Source organism: Chenopodium quinoa, unplaced genomic scaffold, assembly GCF_001683475.1.
Source record: "Chenopodium quinoa cultivar QQ74 unplaced genomic scaffold, ASM168347v1, whole genome shotgun sequence".
Classification (NCBI taxonomy): Eukaryota; Viridiplantae; Streptophyta; class Magnoliopsida; order Caryophyllales; family Amaranthaceae; genus Chenopodium; species Chenopodium quinoa.
The window spans coordinates 5,189,645-5,203,415 of record NW_018743331.1 but is presented as its reverse complement, the minus strand read 5'-3'; the positions used below and the strand labels follow the sequence as shown (position 1 = coordinate 5,203,415).

At 36.2% G+C, this 13,771-nt stretch overlaps 1 protein-coding gene across 1 annotated transcript; it reads right to left on the bottom strand.

Moving 5' to 3' along the window:
- Nucleotides 1-5,529: 5,529 nt before the first annotated feature.
- Nucleotides 5,530-11,711, bottom strand: LOC110737817. The gene is made up of 3 exons (XM_021918163.1): nt 11,320-11,711; nt 10,269-10,619; nt 5,530-6,475 (listed from the first exon to the last, which is right to left on the bottom strand). Exons 1-3 carry the CDS (start codon nt 11,515-11,517, stop codon nt 5,942-5,944), a joined length of 1,083 nt encoding a protein of 360 aa, XP_021773855.1. The 5' UTR covers nt 11,518-11,711; the 3' UTR covers nt 5,530-5,941.
- Nucleotides 11,712-13,771: the final 2,060 nt, after the last annotated feature.

Here is a 13,771-nt window from a genome sequence, read left to right as displayed (position 1 = left end):
GGTCAAGGGTGCCGACTCCCTTGACCGCATCCCTCTCCTCTTGAGGGACGACCTTAATCATGGACTTGGCCATTTGGACCAAGTCTGGATCTTGAGGGCCGCCTGCATCAAAAACAAAGAGAAACATCAGAAACGTGAAGAGAGTGATGAACAAATAAGTTAAGTCTAGCAGAGCAGTTTATACTTCTTGGCGGGCGACTGAGGACTTGTGATGGGTTCCCCACACTTTGTGGGGTGATTGGCTGCTTATCAGCTGACTGTTTTCTGGCAGATCCAGGCGTACTCCCACCAGTCGTCTTTCGAACCTTCGAGTCCGGCTGTTGGGAAGAGGGGGGTTTGGAAGTGCCCGCCTGCGAAAAAGATGAGTGGTCAATACTGATATAAGCAGCTTTTCAAGACAAGTTCTAAGGCTCGAAACTCACTATGGGCGTCTCCTTGGCAGGAGAATCAGAAGAGGTCCGCTTTTGTTGCATGATGGAGGCTCGCAGCAAGGCAGCCGCCTTCTTAGATGCGGAGATTTGGTCCATAGCTTCAGCTACAAATAAGAACCACAAGAGTTAGAAAAAATTCGAAAACAAATCAAAAGAAGGGTACATATATTCAAGAGGTCGACTACCTCTGGAGGACCGACTGCTAAGGCCGCAAGCGGCCAGAAAAAACTCGTCATAGAGCCATTGAAACTCTGGGACGCAGTTTAGGGGCACTTTCTCTCGTACCCCAGTAGTAGAGTTTTCCCTAATCTCTACTTTGAAGAGTCCTCGGTCAAGGATCTCTTCCCGAACCTTTGCGGGGGACAGGCGGCATGCTGCGACCGCCTGCTAGAAGAGGCGGATCCTTGTTCCACCTATTGTAGCGCTTGTTTAGCAACCGGTCAGGGCTGGCAATGATGAGGAAGGTGTTTCTCCAATCCTTCCATTTATTTTCTTTGCCCCTGGTCATTAGGTAGCCCTTGTGGCTTGTTATTTGGTACCAGCCGGTACCGCTTGCCTTAGGGGTCCGGCTGAGATAGTTCATATGGGTGAACGCCTCAAAATTCAGCTCCACCCCGTGCATTTCACATCCGGCTACATAGCCAAGGATGTTGAACCAGGAATTCGGGGCTAACTGCCAAAGCCCCACCTCGTATCCATCGAGGATTTGTTGGACGACCGGATGCAAGGGAAATCGCAGTCCAGCTTTGATGGCCGCCTCGTAGCAGCCAAAACAGGCGTCCCCATAGCTAGACCCCGCGGGCCAGACGATTGTATCCTCACCATCCGGCACAAATACTTGATAATTAGGACCCATCGTATGGTCCGATAGAAAAGTATCTATTCGTTCTTTCATGGCCTTAATCCTTCCCTTTGGGACATGACAGTAATAAGGAGTATTCAACTCCCTATGAGAGGCGGATGGTTCCGACCAACCGTCCCCCTTTTCAGCTGCATGAGAAATTCTCGCCTCATGCAAGCGAGGATGCCTTTCCTCTGAGTTTATAGAGAGGCGGCTTGAAGAGCTAGAGTCAGACTCACTATCAGAAGAGTCCGAATCCTCCCCTCTCCCTGAGGAGGCCAACCCCTCTTCTTCTTCAGGGGTCGTTTGCTGACTGGCCATATCAACAAAGAAGTGGGAAGGAGCTACTTTAGCTCCCTCCTCAGAGCTCTCGGCTGAAGGGCCGCCTTGGGTCCCTGCGGTATCAGGCGGCTGGTCCGACAGCTCGCTAATCTGAACCCGGAAAGAGGAGCCATCAGAGTTTTCAATTCTCTTGGTCTTTTTTGTTCTTGCCATACTGTCCTGCATAGATACAAAGACAGTTGGATTCCAGGACTTGCGCAAAGTTTGAAGTACCGCAGGGCAGTCGGCACCCCTAGTCCTAGACTCAGCCGTCCCCGGTGACCGGCTGATTGCTAACCTAGGTCGTGCCGGATGCTTTTGAGGTTTCATTTTCAAAAAAGAAAGAAAAAGTGCAAAAGAAGAAAGAAAAAAGAAACAGACGGTTACCTGAAACTTAAGTTCTGAAGAAGAGCTTGATCGAGTAGGCGCCTAGTAAAAACAGTCATCCTGACAGGTCAAAAGTTGCAAAGTGTCAGAGCTCAAGTTCAGGGGTCCGAGAGTTCTCTTGAAAAAGTTAGCAAATGTGAACAAAAGACTTGGTCAACATGCCTTTATATAGGGCAAAGGAGAATGCGAAGAGTCGCCTCCAAATTCAAAAAACGAGCGGGAAAAATGCCCGGCCCGTCATAGGGCGGAACCTGTAGCAGGCCATCGCCTGTTACAGGCCGACACCTGTCACAGGTGACATGTGAACAGTCACATGCCACCTGTGAGGGGCAAATGATTAGGGGATTTTTCCCTACCAATCACCATCTGACAAGTGGACCATTCGGGCTCTGCCAAGTGTCCGCTACATGGGCCAATAGAAGCCTGCCACGTGTCAAGAGTTGATCTGTCCACCATGGACCAGTTGTGTCACCCCACGTGGCCTCCGTATGCCAAATAGGCCAAACGACCACTTGGGCCCAATTTCCAAGGGAAGCCCAGTCATCCCTAGGTTAACCTAAACCTAGTATTTAGCACGTTTCCCAAGGTTATAAATACTCTAATTAATCCTCATTAAGGGGGATTCAGCAATTAATTACTCTTAACTAGATAACCTAAACACACTGATCACTCCTCCCTTAGAGGAACCCGATCGCCCAACCTTTACTTTTTCCGCACTTATTACTCCTCCAACAAGTACTAACTTGACCGTCGGAGGCGGAGCTCCCACCACCCGGAGTCTCCGTTGTCTTGCAGGTACAGGCGCACGGATCCAGTCCCGGAATTGTAACTCTCCTGCAGAACATCAGAAAACCCCGAAACACTTTTTAATCAACATACAAACATCAACTTAATCCTAAACCTGTTTAATCTACATTGGTTGATTATTAATGCACAATCAAATCTATAACTATATACTAAAGGCGAATCAGAAATGACATGTGTCATCTCCTGATTAAATATTTTCCTGCCTTTTTTTTCTTTCTTTTTTTTATTTTTCTTTTGGTCAAACCTCAATAAATATAATATTTTCTTTCCATATGTAAGGTACTATATAATTAGAATTATATTTTTAGCCAAGGACTGAATTGTCTGCATATAATCATTCTTTTTTTTTTCCTCCAATTTTATAAATTTTTGCAATAAAGTCTATTTCAATTAGAGAAGAAAATATTTTAATAACATATACAAATGTATATTCTTTAATTTTCTACTCTTTATATTAATAATATCATGTGTCAAAATTTTGTGCAAAAATATTTTCAACTAAGAAAATTATACTAATATAATACATACAATCTTAACTAATCAATAAAATATATATAATTTGTCGGAATTACAATTTATCCTTTCCCTACTTCAATATAATAATGGTTGCAATAACCTATAAAAACTAATCAAACAAATGTGATTTTATTAATAAAAATTTATATATACTATAAAAAGCCCTAAAAACTCAATAACTCTAAATAAAAAAATAAATATAGTGTCGAACAAAGTATGTTAACAAATTAGGGACGAAGGGTATATCCTTGTATGTGTGTATTTTATGGGTACTAATCTAAATTTTTTCATTTTTCATAAGGGCTAGTATAAACCTCATAATCCATAAATTTCTTTCATTTTATTATATTTGTTAAGTCTTTTAATTTGCATCAATAATCTTAACGTCTTTGGCATGGGTATAAATTAAAATTCTAGCTATTTTGTTTCTTTTAAAAATATATTCCGTAATTTTTTTTGGTACATAATTGTTGCAATATAATTCACTACAAAATTTAGAAAAACCGCGCATGGCACGGGATTTAAGCTAGTAACACCCTAAACATGATTTCTATTCCAAATCAAAAGAATAATAATAAGAGTAATTGAATTACTCACTTTGATGCCAACCTTCTTGCTATTAAAACAATACACACATTAGTAAATTTCAAGAAAGTTAAATCAATAAAGTAAATAAATCAAATATGAATTGAAATATAGATTTGGGACCAAACCCTCAGAACTACCAACCTTTCACGCCGCGGTCGAAGGCAACATCGAGTATGGCTTGGAGTATTCGAATCACGCAAAGGAAGTATTGTGACTGATTTAGGAGAATATCAAAGATGTGTTTAGGCTAAGGCTAAGAACATGGGTGTTTAAGAACTTCGAGAATTATGATGGCTATTGATGATAATTGTTGATGATTGTTGATAGGTAATTGATGGTATTGTCCATGATCTGGAACGAGGAAAACGACCTCTATTTATAAGGAAAAAAGAGAGTATGGACGATCAAAAAAGATCAAAAGTCCAAATTGAGATAAAACAACTTTGATGTGCCGCGCCGGGTGCTGTCACGCCACGTCAAGACTGTCGCTGTGTGATGGTCCTGGGGTTATGCGTTTGTTCTAAAAGATATTAAAGTCGTACGGAGTTTAATTTCTAATGGAATTGTGTTTCCGGAAAATATCCGGACTTCTCCATATCCGAATAGAACAAGGATTATTTTACGAGAGGTTTTATTCAATCTCGAACTCCTTTGATCTTTATCATTTCGGAAAGGATAAATTAGAGCCTTCTAGAGGATTCTAGAAGTTCCTAACTGATTTAGGATTAGGAATATAATCATATAGGGCCTAAATAAAGTATTTGGACTCCATATAATCATTGGGTCGTAGTTAAGGCAGATCTAGGCTCGGTTTAGTATTTTGGCAATAACTTATTCATTTTAAATCGGATTTGAGCTGATAATATATCATTGGAAAGCTCTTTTCGAGCCCCATCCAACTAAACAATAAATGGACTGGGAACATGGACCAAAATAATCTGGTTTAGACGTTTTTTACGTGTTGGACACGAAATGAATGATTTTGGGTTTAAAAACACGAAATGAATGATTTGGGTTAAAATACTTAGGTAAGATTAGGAATATGGTTCAGGCTTAAGGAGACTTCGCGAGACTCTTCAACTCTTTACCAAACTCGTAAATCAAAACGTGAAAGGTACTCATCATCGGGTTTGGTTTTGAGGAAACACAATTGGGCGTCTACATGACGATTCATCTATTTTAATATATATCTTACAGTTCCTTTTTTATTAATAGTATAGTCCCCATCTATTTTACTTACTACCCCCTTCGTCCCTTTTTATTCATTATTTTTATGGTCAACTATAAACATCAAAACTATATTATATAGGATTTAGTAAGATTCAGTTTGAAATGTATTTTCTAAATTCTAAATATCAATTTTTTTTTTGTTTTAGAATTTTTACTCGTATCCTATTCAACGTACGCAGTCAAAGATGAGCCCTAGAGACCATGACATTCAAAGCGTAAAATATAAAAAAGGACCAAGTGAGTAAAAAAATTTTAAAAAAAAAAAAAACCTTCTATTTATCCACTTGAAAATGACCAAAAAAAAAAAAAAAAAAAAAAAAAAACTCTACCTATCCTCCACTCAATACAACTCTTAACAAAGTAAAAAACGAGGATGGCCAAACAAAAGGTAACAAAGGGATTACTCCGTATAAAATTATACATCGTATGTTTGTAGGGACATGTTCTAGAAGAAGAAAAGTGAGGTAGTTGATAGTTTGATACAAGTAGACAAAATACATTTCCAAATTTCATAAAACGAGTACACAAGGAAGCAACTATTATATGCTTCTCAAGCTCTTACAAAAGTGAATGGCTAATATGGGTCACCATTACCCATATACTCAATTCTTGTTACATAGGTAGTTTATTTACTGGTGATTCATATATAGGCAATTATATACAAAATCCCCCCAAAAAACAAAGGCGAAAATTTCATATTCTAAAACATTTTTTTTTAAAATATCAGTAATCAATCCTATTTCAAGCATTTTTAATTTGTTATGATGTAAATCTTCCTTGATGAAGTTTGTTAGTGCGGCCGAAGTGAAATAATTGACATTCATCGATCAAGTGGGAACAATGGACCTTGTTTGAGCTTCTCTTCGAGACAGCTGCTCTTCACTTCTTGTGGGAGGATAAAGCAGTCCATTGATAGTCCTTGCACGTTAAAGGCAAAGTCATCGATCATCCAAGCCTCTTCCATTCGTAGTATAGTAGGACCTGACTTGAGATTATCCCCGAACCTAGTGATGATTGCATGGGTTTGACCGGAGTGTGCGATCATCACACCTTCCACTGTCCGATAGTCCTCAATTTTCGAACCTATTGTAGTCTCCCAATAGCGAGGACATGCACCTGGGGACTGTATTCTTGTTAAGTAGGAGTCTTCTAAGTACACTAGTAATCCACTCTTTTGGCTAAAGTAGCCAAATGTAACATGCTTGATGGTCTCGGCTGTGTTGTCACTCCTATCAGCAAGATCATTTTGCTCAGCAGACAATTTTAGGACAAAACAATCAACACCCATGATCTCCTTCTCTCCCATGTACTGAGCTACAGAAAATGCTTCAGATATTGCCATTGGATCTAAACCCTGTAATAGTGCGGACACTACATTAAAAAACATTACATATCCAACATAATATTAAGGTCAGTGGCTTCGAAGAAATTAATTGAAATTATCACATGAATTGTGTTTTGAGTCCTCGTAATTAAATAATTTACCCATATTTAGCATATTACCTCAAACACTATAGTCAAATTATCGATTCTCTAACATGTACTGAAACTACAGACACTAAACACATACCATACCACTATACCAGCTTTTAATACCAACGCCCAAGTTCAAGTAACATTAGAGTACACAAATTCAAATCATAATTTCCTAAGATAAAAGTTTTCAGAATCCATGGAAATAATCAAATCTGGATCTCGATGCATATTAGTTAGTACGAGTCCAACTACAGTTTTTCCCAGGCAAGATCCAAGTTCCGTCAGAGAAGATCAAGAACAAGAATTCCAATAACTAACTCTATATGCTTATATATGTGGGGACCGTAGCCTATAGCTAATCACCCTTTTAAACTCTCAAGAGGTTCCCCAAGAACAGTCAAGCATTAGAAGCTCAAAAACGTCAAACAAGAGTACTAATTATAATTTTTTAACGATTAGTATCGAAAGCAACGTCTTAAAAGACAGTATTAGGATAAAATAACACGATCACAAAGATACTCAAAGACAAATCATACTACTCTTTAATCCCATGTTACAACTTGATCTCTGACAGCAATTTCTATAATGGGGATGTTTTGGTGATGAGAAACAGCTAAGATCTTGGATAAAAATTTAGGGGAGTTTTCCTTTTAGATTCGAACACTAGTGAAACTGACATATATCTTCTGTAAGATACCATCACTCACTAAATAATTAATTAAAAAAAATGTGTAATTTTCTCAAATTACAACCAATTAAGAGGCCTGAAAAAAATACCTTTGCAAAAAGAAATGTCTAGCTTTTTAGAGTTAGGCCCATTATGATGCCTTGTGTGTTTTGTCCTTGGGGTACTTGATGGGACCCACTAGAATGAGTGCTTTTTTTTATTTTTCATAATTCTTTTTTCTTCTCAATTTATATAATAATTGGGTTGAGCTCAAACAAGTTGAGAAAAAACATGTTATCAGAAAAATCTACAACTAAGCATGAAAAAGAAAGCATATACTACTTCCTAAATAATTCTGGAGTCATCAAGCTAAAATTCAGAATAGGAGAGAATAAATGACAAGGAAATGTGAAAATTTGATACCATGTTTGACATTTATTATATGACTCCTTTTCTTTTGAAACCACATGACTCCTTTTCTTATAATAATAATAATTCATTTGAGTATAAAAGATTTCTAGAACGAAGTTTTTTTATTTTCCCTCGGTCCCAAAATGAGCTGAACACTTTGAAACAACACTAAGGGAAAATTGATAATGAAAGGAAAAAATTTGAGGGAAACATGGATTCTTTTAGAGAAACCCCAAAAAAATGCCGAGAATTTATTTTGGGACGTAGGGTGTACTAATTTTCCTATAGCGCTTAATAATATCAGTTACATATAACAATGGTAGTTGAATAATAAAAAGGATGGCAAAATTGGGGGGAATCTATTGGATGTTAAAAATGCCCATCAAGGTCTGTTTCTAGTTTGGTACCTAATGTTTGAAGGACCAGGTAATATAGAAAGCATTTACACCAAATAAAAAAGATTGAACTACCAACATTGACTTTCCAATCACTGGCTTTTCAAATGTTATTTCATCAATCAAAGGGATTTATTGAGCTACAGTGCATTGCCTACTTGGTCACAAAAAATGAGTGTGAATGAGAGGAAAAATAAGAGAGTAGACTTATATCAATGACCAAAAATAGTGTGGTAGCTGCTGCATAACAAGATCAATTTAGCAAGTATATAGTATAGTTTGTTAGGTGAGGAAGATATGTCACGAAAAAGGAATTAATAATTAGGCAAGCATATTAACTTATAAGTAAGGGCGAATTTACTAATTGTTACTCCTTCCATTGCACTAACATTGCCCGATATTATAAAATTGGATGTTCCAAAAATCCAATGAGTTAGATTCATTCTTAAAGTGGAATATATTCTCCCTTTACAACTTATGTGGAACCATAAAAAAAAACAATAAATCCAACATGATTTAAAATGAACCAACTTAAGATGTGAACTAAATTGTATGGGGCAATCTTAAAAAGACGGAGAGAGTATATACCTACACTTTATGTGCGTATGGCTCCACATAACTGATATTCGTTATATTTTAAGGACAATTCTGTTAATAGATGTGTAAGTATTAGCTAACAAGTTTATCATTCAAATTCTTGATCACTACAATTCCTTAATTTCATGAGGTCCTTTTCTTGGTCATTATTTAATCAACAAAGAAGCACTAAAAAACACTCATTTTCAGTATTTGAAGGTACAATATTTCCTCATCTACCACTATCACAAAGAATACTACGGAGTATCAAAGATTAGGAATTAGGTAATTTTAGCTTGTTATAACAGCAATTTCTAAGAAATTCTTCAAATTTTGGATTGATACCATCTTTTGACATATGACTCTAGTGGGACCCTTTTTGGAGTATAAGCAATGCAGAGGTTCAGTTTGGTAACAGAATTGGTGTAATGTTCAAATCCTTTGCAGATTCCTTCTTACCCCTCACCAAAATTACATAAAAATAAAATATTGAAAAAATAAAAAATAAAAAAAAAAGAACTATAAATTGATTTTAATTCCAAAAGGCAAAAAACGTAAAGTGTCAAGCACATGCAATTACAACATAGGCGTGACAAAATGATATTGAGAACCCATATGGTGAAAGTGTGTTACCCCATGATAAAGGCCACACCCTAGTTTTCTTAATGCAATCATATGCATAAAAATCTATTGGATTTAATTACTTTGCCAATCCATATTAGCAAAGATTACAACTCATAATGATTCGTTAAAAAATACTTAATTCTTAATCTAGTACAACCTTTTACCTAAGGGAATGACGATGACATGTGAATTAATGACGTCATGATAGTCTGAAACGAGTATCCAATTACTAAAATCCTCCTTCCCAAAGAAAAATAGTCACATGAAATATTTCGTATATTAAACAAAATGATTAAATAATGTCATTCTAATGTAGAGCTAATATGGAAAAAAATAATAATAAAAAAATATATATATAAATAAAAATTTGATCAATATAATATTCCTCCCAATCCAAAAATAATTTGTAATTGAATGTTGGTTATAGAAAATGCCACAAAGTCAACAAGTAATACAAATAGTATTTCCTTGGAAACATGGAAAACTCTCATTAACAATAGGATAAGTTGATATGACCAATACTTTCTTGGAAAAGAAGATCTTTTTAATAAACATAGACCGCATAGACCTTAGTAATATAATACAAAAATATACAAATTCAAATTCAACATAAGCATAAAAATTACGAGTAAAATTGAAAGTCATAGATAACACAGTGAGATCTATTTGACATAGGAATGTGCATTATGTTCACATTATATAGAAAGGAAGATAAATTTGTGCACAATTTTATTGACAACCGGGTGTATATATAGGAAGGTTCGCCTATAGGCGCCCAACCCAGCGTCTAGTGACAAGTACATGACATGACTCCGGACATTCCAAACTAGTATATTGAGGGTGTGAAGCATATAATTGGGAGTTTTAGGACTTTAGTGTATGACTAGTCAAATATTATCATGGATAAAATTAGATGCAACATGCAAGTATGTAACATTAAAATGTACAACGAGGCACTACAATTGAACTAAGAACATAGCAATGAAGTGGATTCAAACCTGAAGGGCCCGGCGGAGGGGCCGGACCCCGCCTTTAGCCGGGTGAGAGCCGAGCCAGGGAGTGCAACGCCAAGCCACATTGCCATCACTACCAGCAAGCACTTTATGAGCACCAACCACAAGCTCAATTGACCACTTGTTAGGCAACATCTCCCACATCACAAAGCAGCCTTTGTGAGTGGCTCCAGCCGCCACCACCGCCGCCGATGAGCCGCTTAAGCTCGGCTCTTCTAGCATTGTCATGCTCACTTTCCCTGTTGCAAATATATTTTTCACCACCATTTTTTCCAGCTTTTTACAACCTGTTGCTGCTTTAAAGTGCTCTATTATGTACTGGGATGATGATGATACCTGCCATTCAAATATCAAAATTAATCAAACCCCATTTTTATAAATAATCATCTAAATTTTACAGTTCTACTAAAAAATGAACTAGAATTTAGTGAATTTGTCTCAGATGGAACCCCAAAATATGTCATCTTACAGTCATTAAATTAAACTTAAAAATCCCGTCAAAAAAAATTAAACTTAGAATTATGGAAAACCCATTTCTATATTTATCTGATTTCCCAATTTAACTCAAATTACTCTGTTATCTACAGGAAAACCCATAATATACTTGCCATTTAGAAATCATAATATCCAAACCCCATTCTAAAATTATTATAAAAAAAATTCAATTACTAAACTTAAAATTTCACAAAACAATACTAAAATTTTCCCAAATGTAATTAAAATGTTATAATAAGCAAAATCTTGAAATGAGGAAAGTATAATTGTTTAAAAATAAGTTTTAAAGAATATAATTTATGAAATTCATTAAATTATCAACAAAAAATGGACCCAGCAGAAATGACATAATCATAGAATAAAAAAACCCACATTGCCAAGACAATTTGATCAAATTATGTCATAAAACAAAAATACATGTTCTCAACTTCTCAATTAACAAACCCCACAAAAATTAATGCTTTAAAAATCAAATTGAAATAATATAAACACGTGATTAGTATAAACCAAAAAAACCCAAAACATAGAAAAAAAAAAATACCTGTAGAATAGACTGATTTGGTTGAAGAGAAACAGGAAAAAGAGGGCAAGCAAGAACACTAAGAAGAATTTTAAGATCAGATTTTTTGTTGAAAAAAAGGTTTTTAACCCAATTTTTCCATGCATGGGTTTTTTTGGAGAGTTTTTTGGTATCTTCTTCATTGAATGGCTCTTCAGATAATGGGGCCAGACGATTCATTTTCTTGGATGAAAGTTGTAATGTTGAATTAATTGATTAATTTTGCTACTATATGATATTAATAGTGTAAACGATATGGTTGTGTTGGTTGTGTTTCCTCTTGTATATAGTGTGTGTTGCTGCTTAAGGAGAGATGGACAGTACGATTAGAGGAAGAATGGGAAAGGTCAGAGGAGGAAAGAAAGGGGTGATTAAAGCATAAATTCTTGTGTCTTTTCCCTTTTTATTTCTTATTACCCTCGCTGTCTTTCCACGCGTGTGCTTTGGTTCTGTGTTTTCATTTTATTTTAATTTTTTTTAAAGGTAAGATACACGTAAAGATTAGAAATGTCTTCTCATAAGACTATGCCCTAATCTATCGAAAAGTTTAAAATAAGAAAACTTGTATCCAAAAAAGGATCAATATCCTAATGTGTTGGGGTACAATAACCAAGGGAAGCAACATAATCTGCAGCCTGATTGCCTTCACGAAACACATGCTGAGACTAAAAGGCTTCAAAAGACTTCAAAATAGTCTTAACACCATCCATCAACTACTGGAGCTTCCAAGGACAAGTAAAATAAAGAACCATGCAAAATATTAATAACGATTATATTATCACCTTCAATAAAATTATTAGAAATATTATGGTCCCTAGCTAGAAGAAGGCCATTACAAAGGGCTATAGCTTCAACAAGAAAGGCCGGGCATGATCCCAAATTATAAGTGCGACTAGCAGTATGGTTGCCAAGATGGTCTCTTAGAACAACCCCCTGCATTAGCGGAGTTTTGGATAGTGGAACCATCAAAATTAAGCTTACAGTAACCCAAAGGAAGGGGAGACCATGAAATAACAGAAGGGGGAGGAGGAGAAGTCGGAAGTTGCGGGGAACTCAGAGAATGATAAATATCATCTAGAAGAGAACGAGAGAGCCATTCTTGGTAAAGGGAGAAAGCGCGAGAATACAGAGAACTAATATTAGCAGCAGAATTCTTAAAAATGACTGCATTACGACACTTCCAAAGACTCCAAAGAAGGAAGACAAATTTAGGGAGAAGATGAGGAGAACTTGATGAGTCATATTTATGTAGGATTTATAGGCACGTTTATGCTACTTTTATAGTTGCTTTTTAGATCTTTAGTCGCTTTTTAGGTTGCAAATGCATAAGTTGTTTGTTTTGTACTCTTTTACGCTTCGTTTGTGTTTTTCTTAATGTTTCAAGTGATTTCATATTCATTTGGACGATTTCAAAGTGTTTGGAGTTGATTTGGATGATATTTGGATGGAAGCCGATGAATTGAGTTTATTAATCGAAGAACCCATGTTCGTGGATGTTGATTTTGATTATTGTGTGCATGGAAAATGAACATAGCATTCACAAGGGTCACTATGTGCCTTTCCGAATTGAATTTGAGTTGAAAACGAACTTCAACGATGGTTTACAAAGTGTCAAAACTGACCTTTGTTCACTCTTTTGATCATAACTTGAGTTTTACAGATCAAATTGAAATGACTTAAGTTGCATTGGAAACGAGACTTGAAGAGCTTTCCAACGGTAGGTCACACGCCTATATACAACTAATGCATCATAAGTTAAAAGCCTGTGAAGTTGACGCAATGCCCAGCAGCGAGTGAGTGAGAGCTCGCGAGCTAGCTCGCATATGCCGAGAGAACACCAGCCCTGAGCGAGAGCTCACTCGACCAGGGAGCTATAGCTCCAACTGACCCACGACCGCAGCAAGCAAGGGGCAAAGCAGCACGTCTTTTGCTTGGCCCTCGATTCCATCGAGCATCTTTGTGTCACGCCATCTTGTATCATCCAATCGTTTGACAACTTGTAAAATTTATATTTTCTTATTTCTTATCTTTTTTTATGTTTTAGATTAGAAATTAAGGAATTATAAATACTAAAGGAGACTTATTTTCTCTTTATGCTTTTTATTATTTTTTACGTTCGTTTTCTTTTCTCTCTAGCCATAATTTCTCTTGGGCAATTCCATGGATTTTTCCATGGATTGCTCTAGAGTTTGTTACATTAATTCTTAGAGGTATTTTATTTCTCTCTTTTAATTATGATTTCTTTATTAGATTTAGATTTAATTATTTATTTCATGCTTGAGTAGTTTGTTTCTAGGGTTTGGGAATCCATGTTTATACAATGAATTTTGATTGATGTTATTGACATTTTGATTATTCATATCTCTAATTGATAATGTTATAATGTTAATCTTGCAACCTGATCAATTGTTTGATTAATTATTGTTAATAAGAG

Excerpts from the sequence above, each read along its gene's own strand:
- LOC110737817 (XM_021918163.1), bottom strand. The coding sequence starts at position 11,517 with ATGAATCGTCTGGCCCCATTATCTGAAGAGCCATTCAATGAAGAAGAT. Across the intron at positions 10,620-11,319 it reads CAAATCAGTCTATTCTACAG|GTATCATCATCATCCCAGTA; the intron begins GTATTTTTTTTT and ends TTTGAATGGCAG. Across the intron at positions 6,476-10,268 it reads CCCTCCGCCGGGCCCTTCAG|GGTTTAGATCCAATGGCAAT; the intron begins GTTTGAATCCAC and ends GCACTATTACAG.